The sequence below is a fragment of the Poecile atricapillus genome, chromosome 27 (assembly GCF_030490865.1).
Source record: "Poecile atricapillus isolate bPoeAtr1 chromosome 27, bPoeAtr1.hap1, whole genome shotgun sequence".
NCBI lineage: Eukaryota > Metazoa > Chordata > Aves > Passeriformes > Paridae > Poecile > Poecile atricapillus.
Window position 1 is genome coordinate 4,093,328 of NC_081275.1, and position 21,844 is coordinate 4,115,171.

The 21,844-nt window shown below is 57.0% G+C and overlaps 2 protein-coding genes and 6 gene segments (V, D, J or C); all 8 read right to left on the reverse strand.

The window, feature by feature from the left end:
• Positions 1-612: 612 nt before the first annotated feature.
• LOC131588717 (uncharacterized) lies at positions 613-1,353 on the reverse strand (the record flags this gene model as incomplete). Its single annotated transcript, XM_058857644.1, has 1 exon — positions 613-1,353. A coding segment is annotated over one exon (741 nt), but the record flags the coding sequence as incomplete, so codon positions are not given.
• Positions 1,354-2,374: 1,021 nt separating this feature from the next.
• LOC131588718 (T cell receptor alpha variable 12-2-like) lies at positions 2,375-4,578 on the reverse strand. The segment is given in 3 exon segments: positions 2,375-2,422; positions 2,932-3,248; positions 4,101-4,578. Coding segments are annotated over 3 exon segments (645 nt in total).
• Positions 4,579-6,379: 1,801 nt separating this feature from the next.
• Positions 6,380-7,409, reverse strand: LOC131588719 (T cell receptor alpha variable 4-like). The segment is given in 2 exon segments: positions 6,380-6,891; positions 7,358-7,409. Coding segments are annotated over 2 exon segments (564 nt in total).
• Positions 7,410-7,979: 570 nt separating this feature from the next.
• LOC131588721 (T cell receptor alpha variable 1-2-like) lies at positions 7,980-9,773 on the reverse strand. The segment is given in 3 exon segments: positions 7,980-8,027; positions 8,637-8,872; positions 9,725-9,773. Coding segments are annotated over 3 exon segments (333 nt in total).
• Positions 9,774-11,924: 2,151 nt separating this feature from the next.
• Positions 11,925-13,305, reverse strand: LOC131588722 (uncharacterized). Its single transcript, XM_058857645.1, has 2 exons — positions 12,981-13,305; positions 11,925-12,514 (listed from the first exon to the last, which is right to left on the reverse strand). The coding sequence occupies exons 1-2, from the start codon at positions 13,030-13,032 to the stop codon at positions 11,925-11,927; spliced, it is 642 nt and encodes a 213-aa protein (XP_058713628.1). The 5' UTR covers positions 13,033-13,305.
• A 130-nt stretch (positions 13,306-13,435) lies between these two features.
• Positions 13,436-15,642, reverse strand: LOC131588723 (T-cell receptor alpha chain V region 2B4-like). The segment is given in 3 exon segments: positions 13,436-13,505; positions 14,150-14,468; positions 15,315-15,642. Coding segments are annotated over 3 exon segments (669 nt in total).
• Positions 15,643-16,805: 1,163 nt separating this feature from the next.
• Positions 16,806-18,287, reverse strand: LOC131588724 (T cell receptor alpha variable 1-2-like). The segment is given in 3 exon segments: positions 16,806-16,812; positions 17,042-17,360; positions 18,207-18,287. Coding segments are annotated over 3 exon segments (375 nt in total).
• An 850-nt stretch (positions 18,288-19,137) lies between these two features.
• LOC131588725 (T cell receptor alpha variable 1-2-like) lies at positions 19,138-21,761 on the reverse strand. The segment is given in 3 exon segments: positions 19,138-19,176; positions 19,952-20,268; positions 21,713-21,761. Coding segments are annotated over 3 exon segments (405 nt in total).
• Positions 21,762-21,844: the final 83 nt, after the last annotated feature.

Consider the following 21,844-nt stretch of genomic DNA (forward strand, 5'->3'; position numbering starts at 1 on the left):
CTGCGGAGGTGACAGCATTCGATGAACGAGGCTCTGTGTGCCTGTGAGTGCAGCTGCTTTGTGAGGTGCCAGCAGCGATGCTGTCAAGAAGCAGCTCCTTGCTTTGCCGAGCAGTCTGAGAGCAGCAGCAGGAGGCGTGATCGGAGGGCGAGAGGCGATGGCAGAGGCGAAGTGGGCGAGAGGAGAAGCGGGGCCGAGCGTGGCGAGTGTGTAAGCTTAGGGGGCAGGCGGCAGGCGTGTGTCCAGGCGAGTGTGTAAGCTTAGGGGGCAGGCGGCAGGCGTGTGTCCAGGCGAGTGTGTAAGCTTCGGGGGCAGGCGGCAGGCGTGTGTCTAGGCGAGTGTGTAAGCACAGGGGGCAGGCGGCAGGCGTGTGTCCAGGCGAGTGTGTAAGCACAGGGGGCAGGCGGCAGACGTGTGTCCAGGCGAGTGTGTAAGCTTAGGGGGCAGGCGGCAGGCGTGTGTCCAGGCGAGTGTGTAAGCTTAGGGGGCAGGCGGCAGGCGTGTGTCCAGGCGAGTGTGTAAGCTTAGGGGGCAGGCGGCAGGCATGTGTCCAGGCGAGTGTGTAAGCTTAGGGGGCAGGCGGCAGGCGTGTGTCCAGGCGAGTGTATAAGCTTAGGGGGCAGGCGGCAGGCGTGTGTCCAGGCGAGTGTGTAAGCTTAGGGGGCAGGCGGCAGGCGTGTGTCCAGGCGAGTGTGTAAGCTTAGGGGGCAGGCGGCAGGCGTGTGTCCAGGCGAGTGTGTAAGCACAGGGGGCAGGCGGCAGGCGTGTGTCCGGGCCCGTGCGGGGCTGTGCGGGGTCGCTGCGGGCGGGCTCGGGGCACACCAAGGAGCTGCGGAGCCGCGCGGGGCCCGGCGGGCTCGGGGCAGCGCCCCCTGCTGGCCGCGGCCGGCGCTGTGCCCCCGGCCCCGCCCGGCCCCGCCCGCGGCGGTTCGTGCCCGGCCGCAGCCCCGGCCCCTCTGCCCGTGCGCCCAGCGCGCAGTAATACACGGCCGCGTCCCCGCGCCGGGGCCAACCGAGCCACAGCGCGCTCGAGCGCCGATCTGCCGACACCCACAGACGCCCTTCGGGGGATCGCACTTCCTTGGGCGCTTTGGCAGTCACCGCCACGAGTTGCGGACTTTGGCCCGGCAGCTGGCGGTAGAAATGGATGAAATCGCCCATCCGGATATTGGGGTGTGAGCACTTGATGGTGACATTGGTGCCCTCGGTGGTCTCCAGTGACGGCTCCTGCTGCACCTGGGATCTGACCGAAGCCACTGCCAGGGATACAAAATTAATAAATGTCAACTCCTGCTTTCGACCCAGCCCAGCCTGCCAATCCCGAGAAGAAAGCTCGCAGAAGCAGTCAGCAACACAGAGAGATGGTGACGAGCACAATCCCAGAGGATGTCAAGATACGCCGGAGCGAAAATGTCCAGTAATTATTTGTGGAGAGATGAACGCGTGAATGACAGGAGGATCGGTAGAGCCACTGGAGACCGGGAGGATGTGGGAGAGAGCACAGAAAGAAAAGTAACACGGAGGCAGGATAGACATGGTGAGTTATAAAGAAGGAACGCTTGAGCAGGACTGGGCATAGAATAGAAACCGGAGATTTCTGCGGGAGCATGGGATGGAGAAAAAGGAGGGAGGAACGGGAGAACAGATCTCGGGAAGAGGTGTAGGAAGAAGCCGGGCAGGACGGCAGAATCGAGGGAGCTGCGGGATCCCCCCAGTCCCAGGCGCGGCCCCTCGGCCGCCAGCCCCGCGCACCGAGCAGCAGCGCGGCCAGCGCGGCCAGCACCGCGCCCCGAGCCCGCCGCATGCCGCCGCTCCGCCGGCCGAGCCTCGCTGGCCCCTGAGCCCCGGCTCTGTGCTCCGGCCGTGCCGCCTCCTGTCGGCCGCCGCCAGCTCCGCCCCGGCCGGGCTCAGTCCCCGCCTCTGCGAGCCCCGGCCCAAGGAGCGCCCCAGCAATTGGGGCATGGCCGGGCCCAAGAGGCAGCTGTGTCCCATGGCACAGCCCAGCGCCAGCGCACGGGCAGCAGATCCGCTCCGCCGCTGGCAGCACACGGGCGGCAGCATTGCCGAGCCTCTGGCCGTGCGCACAAGGCACAGCTGCTCCTTTTGCCCTGTGCAGCGCTGCTGCGAGCGGCTGTGTCCCGCCTGGGGCCGAGGCCAGGGGGGCTGCGAGCCGTGCTGGGGCCCCGGCCGTGCTGTTCGTGCTGAGTTCAGCCGAGCGGCCGAGCTGCACTGAAAGCGTCCTTGTTGGGCCTGAGATCGGCGTGAGCCGAGCAGGAGCTTTGCAGGGGCAGCAAAGGGAGGGCTCAGCACGCAGGGGCTGCATTTCAGCGCCTCTACCCTGCACACATGTGGAGCGGGCAGCTGCCGGCCCCACTCAGCTGCACTCGGGCTCCTTCTGAGCCTGGGACGCTGCTGCTCTGTGCTGAGCAGGGCCAGAGCAGAGCTCAGGCTCCCTGGCCCGGTCAGGAAATTCCCTCCCGATGAGGGTCACACACCCGGACAGACACAGCTCGCTGCTCCCCACACTGGAGCCACAGCCAAATCTGTGCTTCACGCGTGTCCCTGCAAACGGGGCTGCTGCAGGAGCGCCCAAGGCAGGAACACACACCCAGCCCTGGGCTCTGCTGAGGCCATGTGGGGCCAAGAGCAGCCGGGCTGGAGTGTGCAAGGACAAGGTCCCAGGCAAGCACAGTGGATACTTCTCTTTACTTATGGACTGCACAATGCAGAGATGAGTGAAAATAATCAGAAACACTTTCTCGTAAAATTGCTAGGATGGACGTGGTGGAAAAACATCAGAGCATTGTACAGCCGTGGGGATGCAATATCAGGTGAGCCCTGGGCTCAGCGCAGCGTCCCTTGCCCAGCCTCAGCCCTGCACAGACACCTCCCCTCCCTCTCTCCCTCCCTCCCTGCCCTGGGTTGTTGCACAGCCGGGGACGCTCCCTGCCCCGGGGTGTCTGTCACAGCACAGAGGTACAAGGCAGTGTCAGAGAGCTGCACTTCCTCCACCTTCAGGACACTGTATTTCCCCGTGGTGTTGAGGTGTGTGGTGATCCGGCCGCTGTGCTTGGGGCCAGAGCCTGCTTGATAGGAGAGCAGCTGTGGGGCTTGGCCTTTCCGAAGCTGGTACCAGAGCAAGGAAGTAAAACCAGTCATCTGGTATTTGCAGGTGGTCTGGAAGATGTGTCCCTGCTTCACCATGACTTGTCCATCATCCTGGGTGACTGTGATCTGCCCCGTGGTGCCTGCAAGAAAGTGAAGGTCAGCAGCTCCACGTGGAAATGATACAGAAAGGAAAGATGAATTGGGAGGGAAACTCTGGTGGACAAAGCTGTCTTCTCTTCAGGGAGTTCCTGAGCTATGCAGACAGACAGGCAGGAGTGATTTTGGGCAGGATTTCAGAGCTGTCAACACAAGAGGATCCTGACAAGAGCTGGGCTGTGTCCCTACTTCTACTTCTCCTGCTCCTAGGACCGGGGAACAGTGACTTTTGTGTGCTCAAGAAGTCTGAGTAACCATTGAGGTACAGAAAAAGGATTCATCCTGCATTGTCATCCCTGTCATCTCTGAGGGCTTCTCAGTCCCTGAGTAGACACAATGGTGGGGTTGGAAAGAAGGAGCCCTGGTTGTGTGTCCAGCCCAGAGAGCACTGGAAGCCGTGGCAGAGCTGTGTGAGCCTGGAGGCAGAACGGGACACCCTGTTAATGTCAGTGAAATGAGAGTTGAAAAGTGCCTGGGGCAGGTTTGACAGGACTTGGGAACTCAGATTGGAAAGAGGGGACAGTGGGATTGCAGAAGCAGCTGAGATGTCCTGAGGTGACTCCAGGAGGTTCAGAAGAGCCAGGAAGAGGGAGATGGATAGAAGGAGAGAGAAAAGACAGAAAACAGATCTCAGGTTTCTCTTCCATCTCTTCCCTTTTCCTTTTCGAATCTCAGATCTTCTTGAGGAAACACTTGCAAAACCACAAAGAGGAGCCGATATTCCTCAGCCCTTTCCCTCTATTCAGTCCTGTTTCCCCACATGGTCCTGATAAGGCTGTTGAGGGTTTCCTGGGGAGAAGAAGAAGAAGAAGCCTTGGGGAAGTGCCAGGACTTACCCAGGAGCTGTCCCAGGAAGAGGGTGAGGATGAGAGAGGCGAGGTGCATGGCGAGAGCGAGCTGCGTGTTTGCTGAGTGAGGAAGAGTCCGAGAGCACGGCGCAGCCCCGAGATCGCCGAGCTGCTGGAAACGCCTCTCTGGGGGAGCAGAGGAAGCAGCAGCGGCGGGAGCAGGCAGAGCCGTGAGCTGTCCTTGCAGTGCCTGCAATGCTCCTTCTGGGTTTCTCGCTGGTCCAGCAGCAGCCGCCGTGGCTCCCTGAGCCATTGGCACTGGGAGCATTCCGTGCCTCTGGGGCCTGACTCACGGCAAGGGGCTGTTCCTGCTCAGCTCGCAGGGGAATCCTCACCTCCCCAGCTGGAATGGCCAGCTCTGCTGCACAGCCAGGGCCGGGCATTGGGGAGGGCAGGGCCTTCTTCCCCACTCAGCTTTCTCCCCTGTCTGGGGTCCTTGCTATTTCCTCTGGGAACAGGAGACTCCTCTGTCTCTGTATCTGTCTCTGCCTCTGTCTCTGTCTATGTCTCTGTCTCTTCTCCCCTGTCCTTGTGTATCTGCCGGGGATGAATGCCTCTCTCCCAGGTCCCTTACTCCAAGCCCCTTTTCCACGTCGAGTGGAATGATTCCTTCCTGGTCCTTTTGTTTTTTTCGAAAAGGGGTTTATCACAAAAAGCTTCTAGAATGATATGAATAACGAGGCAGATTGTTATTGGCAATATAATTGGTAATATCAATGGTAATGATATTGGATGTAACAGGAAAATTTTCATGCAGCTGTTGCAACTCCCCATGGTTTAGAAGGAGGTTTCTAGAGAAGTGGGGGGTCCTGAGGGTGTCACGTATTTTCAATGTGAATGTTTTCCCTCCTACGGACTCCTTCAAAGCTTTTTTCTTCTCATGCTTCAGAGCAGAGAGAAGACGATCAGACACGTACAGGGAGATGAGGATTCCTCCCAGCATTTGTGCTGAGAAGAGAAACCTTCTACCATCCTGGCTGATGCCAGAGACACATCACTGCCAGTATCTCCATTGCTGAGGATTCCATCTCCTCTCTCATCATCTCTAAGCCCTTGTCAGTGACAAAGCTCAGCCTGAGGCAATTCACAGGCAGGGCTGCTGTTTCCTAAAGGGCCATCAATTAGAGGCTGTTGAGCTCTGAGCTCCCTCCTTTTGTCCCTTATCAGCTACTGTCATATTGATGTCATTGTGTGCTTTGTTTATCACTTTCCCTTTTCCCTGTTCTCCCCTTGGATAAGAAAATGGACGTGATGTGACCTTAGAGAACCAGGCACTTGTAGCTTTCACATGCCCTGACTGTGGTCTCTGCTGAACTGGCTCAGTGCAATGAGTTCCTGAAGATGCTGAAAGGCTCCTGTCCCCCAAAGAGAACTGGGGTCTCTAGAGCAATTCTGTGAAGGAAAACTTCATGTGGAACTCACTTTTCCAAGTGTCTACCTCAAAGACTTGCAGCATTGCTAAATCCTGGCATCTCCATTTCAATATAGCTGAGAGGTTGCTAACGTGAAGGGAATGGGACCAATCAGTTTCAGCTGGAAGGTGACTGTGACCGAGACCTCAGATGGTCAGACGTGCTCTGCCACTCCAAGCGATTTATTTTTTTCCCTCCCAGATGTTCTACTGTTTCAGGGAGATGCTGAATGCACATCCAAGGGTGTTTGTGGACAGGTGAGGATGAGAAGAAAGTGTAGAGCAGTGAATTGCAGCCTCGGGTGGAATTGAAAGGACATCTGCCTTAGGCATCCCTGGGAGAATGTGCTGCTTCTTGTGCACCTTGTAGGATGAAAGAGAGAGGTTTCTGGCGGGAGCGAGATGATGGAGATTCCTTTGTCACCTCTGAAAGCCCGGCTGCAAATCCCTCTCATGCCATAGCCTGCGGAGGTGACAGCATTCGATGAACGAGGCTCTGTGTGCCTGTGAGTGCAGCTGCTTTGTGAGGTGCCAGCAGCGATGCTGTCAAGGAGCAGCTCCTTGCTTTGCCGAGCAGACTGAGAGCAGCAGCAGGAAGCGTGGGCGGAGGGCAAGAGGCGATGGCAGAGGCTGCAGAGGGCGAGAGGGGAAGCCGGGCCTTGTGTGGCGAGTGTGTAAGTTTAGGGGGCAGGCGGCAGGCGTGTGTCCAGGCGAGTGTGTAAGCTTAGGGGGCAGGCGGCAGACGTGTGTCCAGGCGAGTGTGTAAGCTTAGGGGGCAGGCGGCAGGCGTGTGTCCAGGCGAGTGTGTAAGCTTAGGGGGCAGGCGGCAGGCGTGTGTCCAGGCGAGTGTGTAAGCTTAGGGGGCAGGCGGCAGGCGTGTGTCCGGGCCCGTGCGGGGCTGTGCGGGGTCGCTGCGGGCGGGCTCGGGGCACACCAAGGAGCTGCGGAGCCGCGCGGGGCCCGGCGGGCTCGGGGCAGCGCCCCCTGCTGGCCGCGGCCGGCGCTGTGCCCCCGGCCCCGCCCGGCCCCGCCCGCGGCGGTTCGTGCCCGGCCGCAGCCCCGGCCCCTCTGCCCGTGCGCCCAGCGCGCAGTAATACACGGCCGCGTCCCCGCGCCGGGGCCAACCGAGCCACAGCGCGCTCGAGCGCCGATCTGCCGACACCCACAGACGACCCGCAATGGCCGGCACATCCTTGGATTCTTTCATTGTGAGTGCGAGGAGTTCTGGTCCTCGGCCCGGCAGCTGACGGTACCAGGAGATCCAATCGCTGGTCTGGATTTTGGGATGTGAGCAGGTGATGTTGATGCCGGTGCCCTCGATGGTCTCCAGCGACGGCTCCTGCTCAACCTGGGCTCTGGCCACAGTCGCTGTTCGGGAGAAAAGAACAATCCGTTTTGTTTAGGGGAAAATATCAAGCAGGGGAATATGAGGGACAAAGACAGAGCAGAGGTAACTGGGAGACGTTCTGATAAAGGATGGGGAGATTATTTCACTGAGAGTGTTTGAGGACAAGAATCTATGCAGAACGTTTAGAGGAAAAATCAGAGCGAAATTTAAAAAATACACTGCCTGAGGGAGATGGGTGGGTGGGTGGGTGGATGGATGGATGGATGGATGGATGGATGGATGGATGGATGGATACCGACATAAAGTAAAATAGAGAAAGTGGAAAGCAATGACCTTACGAAAGGAAGAAAATCGGGTGGCAGAGGAGGGAACAGAGGGTAAATAATAAGGGAAAAGGAACAGGAATGGAAGAGATGAATCTTGGTCTGGAGCGGGTTTGAGGTTTCCCGCTGACCCGGCCGCCCCTCGGCCGCCAGCCCCGCGCACCGAGCAGCAGCGCGGCCAGCGCGGCCAGCACCGCGCCCCGAGCCCGCCGCATGCCGCCGCTCCGCCGGCCGAGCCTCGCTGGCCCCTGAGCCCCGGCTCTGTGCTCCGGCCGTGCCGCCTCCTGTCGGCCGCCGCCAGCTCCGCCCCGGCCGGGCTCAGTCCCCGCCTCTGCGAGCCCCGGCCCAAGGAGCGCCGCAGCAATTGGGGCATGGCCGGGCCCAAGAGGCAGCTGTGTCCCATGGCACAGCCCAGCGCCAGCGCACGGGCAGCAGATCCGCTCCGCCGCTGGCAGCACACGGGCGGCAGCATTGCCGAGCCTCTGGCCGTGCGCACAAGGCACAGCTGCTCCTTTTGCCCTGTGCAGCGCTGCTGCGAGCGGCTGTGTCCCGCCTGGGGCCGAGGCCAGGGGGGCTGCGAGCCGTGCTGGGGCCCCGGCCGTGCTGTTCGTGCTGAGTTCAGCCGAGCGGCCGAGCTGCACTGAAAGCGTCCTTGTTGGGCCTGAGATCGGCGTGAGCCGAGCGGGAGCTTTGCAGGGGCAGCAAAGGGAGGGCTCAGCACGCAGGGGCTGCATTTCAGCGCCTCTGCCCTGCACACATGTGGAGCGGGCAGCTGCCGGCCCCACTCAGCTGCACTCGGGCTCCTTCTGAGCCTGGGACGCTGCTGCTCTGTGCTGAGCAGGGCCAGAGCCGAGCTCAGGCTCCCTGGCCCGGTCAGGAAATTCCCTCCCGATGAGGGACACACACCCGGACAGACACAGCTCGCTGCTCCCCACACTGGAGCCACAGCCAAATCTGTGCTTCACGCGTGTCCCTGCAAACGGGGCTGCTGCAGGAACGCCCAAGGCAGGAACACACACCCAGCCCTGGGCTCTGCTGAGGCCATGTGGGGCCAAGAGCAGCAGGGCTGGAGTGTGCAAGGACAAGGTCCCAGGCAAGCACGGGGGATATTTTTCTTGACTTCGAGACTGCACAATGCAGAGATGAGTCAAAATAATCAGAAACACTTTCTCAAAAACTCCTAGGATGGACGTGGTGCAAAACCATCAGAGCATTGTACAGGCGTGAGGATGCAACATCAGGTGAGCCCTGGGCTGAGCCCAGTGTCCCTTGCCCAGCCTCAGCCCTGTACAGACACCTCCCCTACCTCCCTCCCTCCCTCCCTCCCTCCCTCCCTCCCTCCCTGCCCTGGGTTGTTGCACAGCCGGGGACGCTCCCTGCCCCGGGGTGTCTGTCACAGCACAGAGGTACAAGGCAGTGTCAGAGAGCTGCACTTCCTCCACCTTCAGGACACTGTATTTCCCCGTGGTGTTGAGGTGCGTGGTGATCCGGCCACTGTGCTTGGGGCCAGAGCCTGCTTGATAGGAGAGCAGCTGTGGGGCTTGGCCTTTCCGCAGCTGGTACCAGAGCAAGGCATTAAAATAACTGGTCTGGTATTTGCAGGTGGTCTGGAAGGGGTGTCCCTTCTTCACCATGACTTGTCCATCGTCCTGGGTGACCGTGATCTGCCCTGTGGTGCCTGCAAGAAAGTGAAGGTCAGCAGCTCCACGTGGAAATGATACAGAAAGGAAAGGTGAAGTGGGAGGGAAACTCTGGAGGAAAAAGCTGTCTTCTCTTCAGGGAGTTCCTGAGCTATGCAGACAGACAGGCAGGAGTGATTTTGGGCAGGATTTCAGAGCTGTCAACACAAGAGGATCCTGACAAGAGATGGGCTGTGTCCCTACTCCTACTTCTAGTGCCCCTAGGACCGGGAAACAGTGACTTTTGTGTGCTCAAGAAGTCTGAGTAGCCATTGAGGTACAGAAAAAGGATTCATCCTGCTTTGTCATCCCTGTCTCCTCTGAGGACTCCTCAGTCCCTGAGTCGACACAATGGTGAGGTTATAAAGAAGGAGCCCTGGTTGTGTGTCCAGCCCAGAGAGCTCTTGAAGCCGTGGCAGAGCTGTGTGAGCCTGGAGGCAGAACGGGACACCCTGTCAATGTCAGTGAAATGAGAGCTAAAAAATGCCTGGGGCAAGTTTGACAGGACCTGGGAATTCACATTAGAAAGGGGGGACAGTGGGATTGCAGAAGCAGCTGAGATGTCCTGAGGTGACTGCAGGAGGGTCAGAAGAGCCAGGAAGAGGGAGATGGATAGGAGGACAGAGAAAAGACAGAAAAGCGGTCTCAGGTTTCTCTTCTCTCTTTTCCCTCTTCCTTTTCAAATTGAAGATTTTCTTGAGGAAACACTTGCAAAACCACAAAGAGGACCCGATATTCCTCAGCCCTTTCCCTCTATTCAGTCCTGTTTCCCCACATGGTCCAGATAAGGCTGTTGAGGGTTTCCTAGGGGGAAGAAGAAGAAGAAGCCTTGGGGAAGTGCCAGGACTTACCCAGGAGCTGTCCCAGGAAGAGGGTGAGGATGAGAGAGGCGAGGTGCATGGCGAGAGCGAGCTGCGTGTTTGCTGAGTGAGGAAGAGTCCGAGAGCACGGCGCAGCCCCGAGATCGCCGAGCTGCTGGAAACGCCTCTCTGGGGGAGCAGAGGAAGCAGCAGCGGCGGGAGCAGGCAGAGCCGTGAGCTGTCCTTGCAGTGCCTGCAATGCTCCTTCTGGGTTTCTCGCTGGTCCAGCAGCAGCCGCCGTGGCTCCCTGAGCCATTGGCACTGGGAGCATTCCGTGCCTCTGGGGCCTGACTCACGGCAAGGGGCTGTTCCTGCTCAGCTCGCAGGGGAATCCTCACCTCCCCAGCTGGAATGGCCAGCTCTGCTGCACAGCCAGGGCCGGGCATTGGGGAGGGCAGGGCCTTCTTCCCCACTCAGCTTTCTCCCCTGTCTGGGGTCCTTGCTATTTCCTCTGGGAACAGGAGACGTCTCTGTCTCTGTCTCTGTCTCTGTCTCTGTCTCTGCCTCTGCCTCTGCCTCTGTCTCTTCTCCCCTGTCCTTGTGTATCTGCAGGGGATAAATGCTTCTCTCCCAGGTCCCTTACTCCAAGCGCCTTTTCCATGTCGAATGGAATGATTCATTCCTGGTCATTTTGGTTTTCTCTAAAACGGGTTTATCACAAAAACCTTCTAGAATGATATGAATAATTACACATTTTCTTATTGATAATATAATTGGTAATATCAATGGTAATGATATTGGTTGTAACAGGAACATTCTCACGCAGCTGTTGCACCCTCCCCATGGTTTCGAAGGAGGTTTCGAGAGAAGAGGGGGGTCCTGAGGGTGTCACAGATTTTCCATGTGAATGTTTACCCTCCTTCGGGCTCCTTCAAAGCTTTTTCCTTCTTGAGCTTCAGAGCAGAGAGAAGACGATCAGACACGTACAGGGAGATGAGGATTCCTCCCAGCATTTGTGCTGAGAAGAGAAACCTTCCACTATCCTGGCTGATGCCAGAGACACATCACTGCCAGTGTCTCCATTCCTATGGATTCCATCTCCTCTCTGTCATCATCTCTAAGCCCTCGTCAGTGACAAAGCTCAGCCTGAGGCAATTCATAGGCACACCTGCTGTTTCCTAAAGGGCCATCAATTAGAGGCTGTTGAGCTCTGAGCTCCCTCCTTTTGTCCCTTATCAGCTACTGTCATATTGATGGCATTGTGTGCTTTGTTTATCACTTTCCCTTTTCCCTGTTCTCCCCTTGGATAAGAAAATGGACGTGATGTGACCTTAGAGAACCAGGCACTTGTAGCTTTCACATGCCCTGACTGTGGTCTCTGCTGAACTGGCTCAGTGCAATGAATTCCTGAAGATGCTGAAAGGCTCCTGTCCTCCAAAGAGAACTGGGGTCTCTAGAGCAATTCTGTGGAGGAAAACCTCATGTGGAACTCACTTTTCCAAGTGTCTACCTCAAACACTTGCAGCATTGCTAAATCCTGGCATCTCCATTTCAATATAGCTGAGAGGTTGCTAACGTGAAGGGAAAGGGACCAATCAGTTTCAGCTGGAAGGTGGCTGTGACAGAGACCTCAGATGGTCAGACGTGCTCTGCCACTCCAACCGATTTATTGTTTTCCCTCCCAGATGTTCTACTGATTCAGGGAGATGCTGAATGCACATCCAAGGGTGTTTGTGGACAGGTGAGGATGAGAAGAAAGTGTAGAGCAGTGAATTGCAGGCTCGGGTGGAATTGAAAGGACATCTGCCTTAGGCATCCTTGTGAGAATGTGCTGCTTCTTGTGCACCTTGCAGGATGGAAGATAGAGGTTTCTGGTGGGACTGAGATGATGGAGATTCGTTTGTCACCTCCGAAAGCCCGGCTGCAAATCCCTCTCATGCCATGGCCTGCCGAGGTGACAGCATTCGATGAAGGAGGCTCTGTGTGCCTGTGAGTGCAGCTGCTTTGTGAGGTGCCAGCAGCGATGCTGTCAAGGAGCAGCTCCTTGCTTTGCCGAGCAGTCTGGGAGCAGCAGCAGGAGGCGTGATCGGAGGGCGAGAGGCGATGGCAGAGGCTGCAGAGGGCGAGAGGAGAAGCGGGGCCGAGCGTGGCGAGTGTGTAAGCTTAGGGGGCAGGCGGCAGGCGTGTGTCCAGGCGAGTGTGTAAGCTTAGGGGGCAGGCGGCAGGCGTGTGTCCAGGCGAGTGTGTAAGCTTAGGGGGCAGGCGGCAGGCGTGTGTCCAGGCGAGTGTGTAAGCTTAGGGGGCAGGCGGCAGGCGTGTGTCCAGGCGAGTGTGTAAGCTTAGGGGGCAGGCGGCAGGCGTGTGTCCGGGCCCGTGCGGGGCTGTGCGGGGTCGCTGCGGGCGGGCTCGGGGCACACCAAGGAGCTGCGGAGCCGCGCGGGGCCCGGCGGGCTCGGGGCAGCGCCCCCTGCTGGCCGCGGCCGGCGCTGTGCCCCCGGCCCCGCCCGCGGCGGTTCGTGCCCGGCCGCAGCCCCGGCCCCTCTGCCCGTGCGCCCAGCGCGCAGTAATACACGGCCGCGTCCCCGCGCCGGGGCCAACCGAGCCACAGCGCGCTCGAGCGCCGATCTGCCGACACCCACAGACGACCCGCAATGGCCGGCACATCCTTGGACTCTTTAATAGTGAATGCGACGAGTTCGGGTCCGCGGCCCGGCAGCTGACGGTACCAGGAGATCCATTCGTTGGTCTGGATTTTGGGATGTGAGCAGGTGATGTTGATGCCGGTGCCCTCGGTGGTCTCCAGCGACGGCTCCTGCTGAACCTGGGATCTGGCCACAGCTGCTGTTCGGGAGAAAATAACAATCCGTTTTCTTTAGCAGAAAATATCAGGCAGGTGGATTAGAGCGAGGAAGAGAGATCAGAGGTAACTGGGAGACGTTCTGATAAAGGATGGGGAGATTATTTCACTGAGAGTGTTCGAGGTCAAGAATTTCTGCAGGAACTTTAGAGGAAAAATGAGAGCGCAATTTAAAAAATACACTGCCTGAGGGAAATATGTGGATGGATGGATGGATGGATGGATGGATGGATGGATGGATGGATGGATGGATGGATACCGACATAGAGTAAAACAGACAAAGTGGGAAGCAATGACTTTACGAAGGGAAGAAAGGGGGAAGGCAGAGGTGGGAACAGAGGGTAAATAATAAGGGAAAAGGAAGAGGAATGTGAGAGATGAATCTTGGTCTGGAGCGGGTTTGAGGTTTCCCGCTGACCCGGCCGCCCCTCGGCCGCCAGCCCCGCGCACCGAGCAGCAGCGCGGCCAGCGCGGCCAGCGCCGCGCCCCGAGCCCGCCGCATGCCGCCGCTCCGCCGGCCGAGCCTCGCTGGCCCCTGAGCCCCGGCTCTGTGCTCCGGCCGTGCCGCCTCCTGTCGGCCGCCGCCAGCTCCGCCCCGGCCGGGCTCAGCTCCCGCCTCTGCGAGCCCCGGCCCAAGGAGCGCCCCAGCAATTGGGGCATGGCTGGGCCCAAGAGGCAGCTGTGTCCCATGGCACAGCCCAGCGCCAGCGCACGGGCAGCAGATCCGCTCCGCCGCTGGCAGCACACGGGCGGCAGCATTGCCGAGCCTCTGGCCGTGCGCACAAGGCACAGCTGCTCCTTTTGCCCTGTGCAGCGCTGCTGCGAGCGGCTGTGTCCCGCCTGGGGCCGAGGCCAGGGGGGCTGCGAGCCGTGCTGGGGCCCCGGCCGTGCTGTTCGTGCTGAGTTCAGCCGAGCGGCCGAGCTGCACTGAAAGCGTCCTTGTTGGGCCTGAGATCGTCGTGAGCCGAGCGTGAGCTTTGGAGGGGCAGCAAAGGGAGGGCTCAGCACGCAGGGGCTGCATTTCAGCGCCTCTGCCCTGCACACATGTGGAGCGGGCAGCTGCCGGCCCCACTCAGCTGCACTCGGGCTCCTTCTGAGCCTGGGACGCTGCTGCTCTGTGCTGAGCAGGGCCAGAGCCGAGCTCAGGCTCCCTGGCTCGGTCAGGAAATTCCCTCCCGATGAGGGACACACACCCGGACAGACACAGCTCGCTGCTCCCCACACTGGAGCCACAGCCAAATCTGTGCTTCACGCGTGTCCCTGCAAACGGGGCTGCTGCAGGAGCGCCCAAGGCAGGAACACACACCCAGCCCTGGGCTCTGCTGAGGCCATGTGGGGCCAAGAGCAGCCGGGCTGGAGTGTGCAAGGACAAGGTCCCAGGCAAGCACAGCGGATACTTCACTTTACTTTGAGACTACACAATGCAGAGATCAGTCAAAATAATCAGAAACACTTTCTCGTAAAATTGCTAGGATGGAAGTGGTGGAAAAACATCAGAGCATTGTACAGCCGTGGGGATGCAATATCAGGTGAGCCCTGGGCTGAGCGCAGCGTCCCTTGCCCAGGCTCAGCCCTGCACAGACACCTCCCCTCCCTCCCTCCCTGCCCTGGGTTGTTGCACAGCCGGGGACGCTCCCTGCCCCGGGGTGTCTGTCACAGCACAGAGGTACAAGGCAGAGTCAGAGAGCTGCACTTCCTCCACCTTCAGGACACTGTATTTCCCCGTGGTGTTGAGGTGCGTGGTGATCCGGCCGCTGTGCTTGGGGCCAGAGCCTGCTTGATAGGAGAGCAGCTGTGGGGCTTGGCCTTTCCGCAGCTGGTACCAGAATAATCCCCTCAAAACACTGGTCTGGTATTTGCAGGTGGTCTGGAAGGGGTGTCCCTGCTTCACCATGACTTGTCCATCGTCCTGGGTGACCGTGATCTGCCCTGTGGTGCCTGCAAGAAAGTGAAGGTCAGCAGCTCCACGTGGAAATGATACAGAAAGGAAAGGTGAAGTGGGAGGGAAACTCTGGAGGACAAAGCTGTCTTCCCTGCAGGGAATTCCTGAGCTATGCAGACAGACAGGCGAGAGTGATTTTTGGCAGGATTTCAGAGTTGTCAACACAAGAGGATCCTGACAAGAGCTGGGCTGTGTCCCTACTTCTAGTGCCCCTAGGACCGGGAAACAGTGACTTTTGTGTGCTCAAGAAATCTGACTAGCCACTGAGGTACAGAAAAAGGATTCATCCTGCTTTGTCATCCCTGTCTCCTCTAAGGACTCCTCAGTCCCTGAGTAGACACAATGGTGAGGTTGGAAAGAAGGAGCCCTGGTTGTGTGTCCAGCCCAGGGAGCGCTGGAAGCCGTGGCAGAGCTGTGTGAGCCTGGAGGCAGAACGGGACACCCTGTTAATGTCAGTGAAATGAGTGTTAAAAAATGCCTGGGGCAGGTTTGACAGCGTCTGGGAATTCACATTAGAAAGAGGGGACAGTGGGATTGCAGAAGCAGCTGAGATGTCCTGAGGTGACTGGAGGAGGTCCAGAGGAGCCAGGAAGAGGGAGATGGATAGGAGGAAAGACAAAAGACAGAAAAGTGGTCTCAGGTTTCTCTTCTCTCTTTTCCCTCTTCCTTTTCAAATTGAAGATTTTGTTGAGGAAACACTTGCAAAACCACAAAGGGGAGCCGATATTTCTCAGCCCTTTCCCTCTATTCAGTCCTGTTTCCCCACATGGTGCTGATAAGGCTGTTGAGGGTTTCCTGGGGGGAAGAAGAAGAAGAAGCCTTGGGGAAGTGCCGGGACTTACCCAGGAGCTGGCCCAGGAAGAGGGTGAGGATGAGAGAGGCGAGGTGCATGGCGAGAGCGAGCTGCGTGTTTGCTGAGTGAGGAAGAGTCCGAGAGCACGGCGCAGCCCCGAGATCGCCGAGCTGCTGGAAACGCCTCTCTGGGGGAGCAGAGGAAGCAGCAGCGGCGGGAGCAGGCAGAGCCGTGAGCTGTCCTTGCAGTGCCTGCAATGCTCCTTCTGGGTTTCTCGCTGGTCCAGCAGCAGCCGCCGTGGCTCCCTGAGCCATTGGCACTGGGAGCATTCCGTGCCTCTGGGGCCTGACTCACGGCAAGGGGCTGTTCCTGCTCAGCTCGCAGGGGAATCCTCACCTCCCCAGCTGGAATGGTCAGCTCTGCTGCACAGCCAGGGCCGGGCATTGGGGAGGGCAGGGCCTTCTTCCCCACTCAGCTTTCTCCCCTGTCTGGGGTCCTTGCTATTTCCTCTGGGAACAGGAGACTCCTCTGTCTCCGTCTCCGACTCTGTCTCTGTCTCTGTCTCTGTCTCTGTCTCTGTCTCTGTCTCTGTCTCTGTCTCTGTCTCTGTCTCCGTCTCTGTCTCTTCTCCCCTGTCCTTGTGTATTTGCAGGGGATGAATGCCTCTCTTCTAGGTCCCTTACTCCAAGCCCCTTTTCCATGTAAAATTGGATGATCCCTTCCTGGTCCTTTTGGTTTTCTATAAAACGGGTTTATCACAAAAAGCTTCTAGAATGATATGAATAATGAGGCAGATTGTTATTGCCAATAAAATTGGTGATATCAATGGTAATGATATTGGTTGTAACAGGAACATTCTCATGCAGCTGTTGCACCTCCCCATGGTTTAGGAGGTTTCTAGAGAAGTGGGGGGTCCTGAGCGTGTCACAGATTTTCCATGTGAATGTTTTCCCTCCTACGGGCTCCTTCAAAGCTTTTTCCTTCTTGAGCTTCAGAGCAGAGAGAAGACGATCAGACACGTACAGGGAGATGAGGATTCCTCCCAGCATTTGTGCTGAGAAGAGAAACCTTCCACCATTCTTGCTGATGCCAGAGATACATCACTGCCAGTGTCTCCATTCCTATGGATTCCATCTCCTCTCTGTCATCATCTCTAAGCCCTTGTCAGTGACAAAGCTCAGCCTGAGGCAATTCACAGGCAGGGCTGCTGTTTCCTAAAGGGCCATCAATTAGAGGCTGTTGAGCTCTGAGCTCCCTCCTTTTGTCCCTTATCGTCTACTGACACATAGGTGTCAATCTGTACTTTCTTTATCTCTTTCCCTTTTCTTCCCTTGAAAGGAAAATGGATGTGATGTGAGCCTTAGTGAACCAGGCACTTTTACCTTTCACTTGCCCTGACTGTGGGCTGCTGCAGGAGCGCCCAAGGCAGGAACACACACCCAGCCCTGGGCTCTGCTGAGGCCATGTGGGGCCAAGAGCAGCAGGACTGGAGCGTGCAAGGACAAGGTCCCAGGCATGCACCGGGGATACTTCACTTTACTTATGGACTGCACAATGCAGAGATGAGTCAAAGTAATCAAAAGCACTTTCTCAAATTATTGTTAGGATGGACGTGGTGAAAAACCATCAGAGCATTGTACAGCCGTGGGGATGCAACATCAGGTGAGCCCTGGGCTGAGCGCAGCGTCCCTTGCCCAGCCTCAGCCCTGCACAGACACCTCCCCTCTCTCCCTCCCTCCCTCCCTCCCTCCGTCCCTCCCTGCCCTGGGTTGTTGCACAGCCGGGGACGCTCCCTGCCCCGGGGTGTCTGTCACAGCACAGAGGTACAAGGCAGTGTCAGAGAGCTGCACTTCCTCCACCTTCAGGACACTGTATTTCCCCGTGGTGTTGAGGTGCGTGGTGATCCGGCCGCTGTGCTTGGGGCCAGAGCCTGCTTGATAGGAGAGCAGCTGTGGGGCTTGGCCTTTCCGCAGCTGGTACCAGAACAAGGCATTAAAATAACTGGTCTGGTATTTGCAGGTGGTCTGGAAGGGGTGTCCCTGCTTCACCATGACTTGTCCATCGTCCTGGGTGACCGTGATCTGCCCTGTGGTGCCTGCAAGAAAGTGAAGGTCAGCAGCTCCACGTGGAAATGATACAGAAAGGAAAGGTGAAGTGGGAGGGAAACTCTGGAGGACAAAGCTGTCTTCCCTGCAGGGAATTCCTGAGCTATGCAGACAGACAGGCGAGAGTGATTTTTGGCAGGATTTCAGAGTTGTCAACACAAGAGGATCCTGACAAGAGCTTGACTGTGTCCCTACTTCTAGTGCCCCTAGGACCGGGAAACAGTGACTTTTGTGTGCTCAAGAAATCTGACTAGCCACTGAGGTACAGAAAAAGGATTCATCCTGATTTGTCATCCCTGTCTCCTCTGAGGACTCCTCAGTCCCTGAGTAGACACAATGGTGAGGTTGGAAAGAAGGAGCCCTGGTTGTGTGTCCAGCCCAGAGAGCACTGGAAGCCGTGGCAGAGCTGTGTGAGCCTGGAGGCAGAACGGGACACCCTGTTAATGTCAGTGAAATGAGAGTTTAAAATTGCCTGGGGCAGGTTTGACAGCGTCTGGGAATTCACATTAGAAAGAGGGGAGAGTGGGATTGCAGAAGCAGCTGAGATGTCCTGAGGTGACTGCAGGAGGTCCAGAGGAGCCAGGAAGAGGGAGATGGATAGGAGCAAAGAGAAAAGACAGAAAAGCGATCTCTGGTTTCTCTTCTCTCTTTTCCCTCTTCCTTTTCAAATTGAAGATTTTCTTGAGGAAACACTTGCAAAACCACAAAGGGGAGCCGATATTTCTCTGCCCTTTCCCTCTATTCAGTCCTGTTTCCCCACATGGTGCTGATAAGGCTGTTGAGGGTTTCCTGGGGGGAAGAAGAAGAAGAAGCCTTGGGGAAGTGCCAGGACTTACCCAGGAGCTGGCCCAGGAAGAGGGTGAGGATGAGAGAGGCGAGGTGCATGGCGAGAGCGAGCTGCGTGTTTGCTGAGTGAGGAAGAGTCCGAGAGCACGGCGCAGCCCCGAGATCGCCGAGCTGCTGGAAACGCCTCTTTGGGGGAGCAGAGGAAGCAGCAGCGGCGGGAGCAGGCAGAGCCGTGAGCTGTCCTTGCAGTGCCTGCAATGCTCCTTCTGGGTTTCTCGCTGGTCCAGCAGCAGCCGCCGTGGCTCCCTGAGCCATTGGCACTGGGAGCATTCCGTGCCTCTGGGGCCTGACTCACGGCAAGGGGCTGTTCCTGCTCAGCTCGCAGGGGAATCCTCACCTCCCCAGCTGGAATGGCCAGCTCTGCTGCACAGCCAGGGCCGGGCATTGGGGAGGGCAGGGCCTTCTTCCCCACTCAGCTTTCTCCCCTGTCTGGGGTCCTTGCTATTTCCTCTGGGAGCAGGAGACTCCTCTGTCTCCGTCTCCGTCTCCGTCTCCGTCTCCGTCTCCGTCTCCGTCTCCGTCTCCGTCTCCGTCTCTGTCTCTGTCTCTGTCTCTGTCTCTGTCTCTGTCTCTGTCTCCGTCTCTGTCTCTGTCTCTTCTCCCCTGTCCTTGTGTATCTGCAGGGGATGAATGTCTCTCTCCCAGGTCCCTTACTCCAAGCCCCTTTTCCATGTCAAATTGGATGATCCCTTCCTGGTCCTTTTGGTTTTCTCGAAAAGGGGTTTATCACAAAAAGCTTCTAGAATGATATGAATAGTGAGGCAGATTGTTATTGCCAATATAATTGGTGATATCAATGGTAATGATATTGGTTGTAACAGGAACATTCTCATGCAGCTGTTGCACCTCTCCATGGTTTAGAAGGAGGTTTCTAGAGAAGTGGGGGGTCCTGAGGGTGTCACAGATTTTCCATGTGAATGTTTACCGTCCTACGGGCTCCTTCAAAGCTTTTTCCTTGAGCTTCAGAGCAGAGAGAAGATGATCAGACACGTAAAGGGAGATGAGGATTCCTCCCAGCATTTGTGCTGAGAAGAGAAACCTTCCACCATCCTTGCTGATGCCAGAGATACATCACTGCCAGTGTCTCCATTGCTGAGGATTCCGTCTCCTCTCTCATCATCTCTAAGCCCTCGTCAGTGACAAAGCTCAGCCTGAGGCAATTCACAGGCACAACTGCTGTTTCCTAAAGGGCCATCAATTAGAGGCTGTTGAGCTCTGAGCTCCCTCCTTTTGTCCCTTATCAGCTACTGTCATATTGATGGCATTGTGTGCTTTGTTTATCACTTTCCCTTTTCTTCTTTTGAAAGGAAAATGGCTGTGATGTGAGGCTTAGTGAACCAGGCACTTTTACCTTTCACTTGCCCTGACTTTGGGCTGCTGCAGGAGCGCCCAAGGCAGGAACACACACCCAGCCCTGGGCTCTGCTGAGGCCATGTGGGGCCAAGAGCAGCAGGGCTGGAGTGTGCAAGGACAAGGTCCCAGGCAAGCACAGCGGATACTTCACTTTACTTATGGACTGCACAATGCAGAGATGAGTGAAAATAATCAAAAGTACTTTCTCAAATTATTGTTAGGATGGACGTGGTGAAAAACCATCAGAGCATTGTACAGCCGTGGGGATGCAACATCAGGTGAGCCCTGGGCTGATCCCAGCGTCCCTTGCCCAGCCTCAGCCCTGCACAGACACCTCCCCTCCCTCCCTCCCTCCCTCCCTCCCTCCCCTGGGTTGTTGCACAGCCGGGGACGCTCCCTGTCCCGGGGTGTCTGTCACAGCACAGAGGTACAAGGCAGTGTCAGAGAGCTGCACTTCCTCCACCTTCAGGACACTGTATTTCCCCGTGGTGTTGAGGTGCGTGGTGATCCGGCCGCTGTGCTTGGGGCCAGAGCCTGCTTGATAGGAGAGCAGCTGTGGGGCTTGGCCTTTCTGCACCTGGTACCAGAGCAATTCCCTTAAAACACTGGTCTGGTATTTGCAGGTGGTCTGGAAGGGGTGTCCCTGCTCCACCGTGACTTGTCCATCGTCCTGGGTGACCGTGATCTGCCCTGTGGTGCCTGCAAGAAAGTAAAGGTCAGCAGCTGCACAGGGAAGGACTATGGGAAACACAACGAAGTAGATGGAAATCCTGTTGAAGAGAGCTTCCTGCCCTGTAGGGGAGTTGTAAGAGACGGTCCGAAGATTCTCTCATCTCTCTCCCAACCGTCTCAAGGACAGGGACTGATACCCTGAATATCAGGGACATGGTCCAGGGGTTCGGGCCTAGCTGAGGTGGATGTTTTCTAAGCGATTGCTTGGAGGTGGATTGTTTGCATGGTACACAGCCCTCATTCCTGCGGGAGAGCAGAGGCTTGCAAGATGTGGTTTTCTCTGTACCCTACACCTGCCTCCTGCGCAATGGAATTCATCAAAATGATCATCAATCTCGTCTGGTTTTAGCCCTGTGCCCCTTGCTTTGTAAAACACTATAAAATCACCCCCTAAAATTACCTTTCTATGAGATCTTTCCAACGGACAGAAGACTCTGCGTTGATGGACGGGTGAGTGGACTTCGACATTAGTAGCTATAATCCCCTTTCTCTCTTTTTCTTCATGCTTTGCTTTCTCCTCTTTTCCCTCTATCGCATATTAGTGCTGATGAGCACTCAATAAAGTGTGTTTTGCTGTTTAAGTCCCTGGTTTGCTGATAATCTTTCCTACTCTAAGATCGAATAAAAGAACCACATCATGGATCCCGCATTGCAGATCGTGACAGGAGTCCTGAGAGTTTTTGGGCAGGAGTTCTGAGCTCTTTGCTCTGATTCAGCCAAAGTTGAGCTGGGCTGTGTTCCTGTTCCTGCTCCTCCTGCTCACAGGACCAGGGAAGTGCCTGTCATGCCTGAACTTTGTGTGCTGGAACCAGCACCAATCCAGCTGCCTGAGGAGCACATGGAGGCACAGCAGAAAGGTTCATCCTGCTTCCCCATCCATGTCACCTCCGAGGGCTCCTCAATCCCTGCGTAGACAGAATGGTGAGGTTGGAAAGAAGGAGCCCTGGTTGTGTGTCCAGCTCAGGGAGCGCTGGAAGCCGTGGCAGAGCTGTGTGAGCCTGGAGGCAGAACGGGACACCCTGTCAATGTCAGTGAAATGAGAGTTGAAAAATGCCTGGTTTGACAGGACCTGGGAATTCACATTAAAACAGGATCAATAGGCAAGTGCAGAAGCAGCTGAGATATCCTGAGGTGACTGCAGGAGGGCCAGAAGAAAATGGCAGAGGAGATGGACAGTAGGGGAGAGAAGAGAGAAAAGGCATCTGAGGTTTCTCTTCCCTCTCGGTTTTCCTTTTAAAACTGGGAAGCTTCTTGAGGAAATATTTGGAAACCACAAAGAGGAGCTGATATTTCTCAGCCCTTTCCCTCTATTCAGTCCTGTTTCCCCACATGGTTTTGCTAAGGCTGTTGAGGAATTCCTGGTGGGAATAATAAAAGTAAGAAGAAGCCGTGGGGAAGTGCCGGGACTTACCCAGGAGCTGGCCCAGGAAGAGGGTGAGGATGAGAGAGGCGAGGTGCATGGCGAGAGCGAGCTGCGTGTTTGCTGAGTGAGGAAGAGTCTGAGAGCAGGGCGCAGCCCCTAGATATGAAGTGAGGATGGGAG

Bases quoted from the DNA above. Each gene is read 5' to 3' on its own strand.
- LOC131588722 (XM_058857645.1), bottom strand. From the start codon at position 13,032: ATGCGGCGGGCTCGGGGCGCGGCGCTGGCCGCGCTGGCCGCGCTGCTG. The intron at 12,515-12,980 runs GTGCGCGGGGCT...TCTCCCGAACAG, and splicing joins GCTGGCCGCGCTGCTGCTCG to CAGCTGTGGCCAGATCCCAG.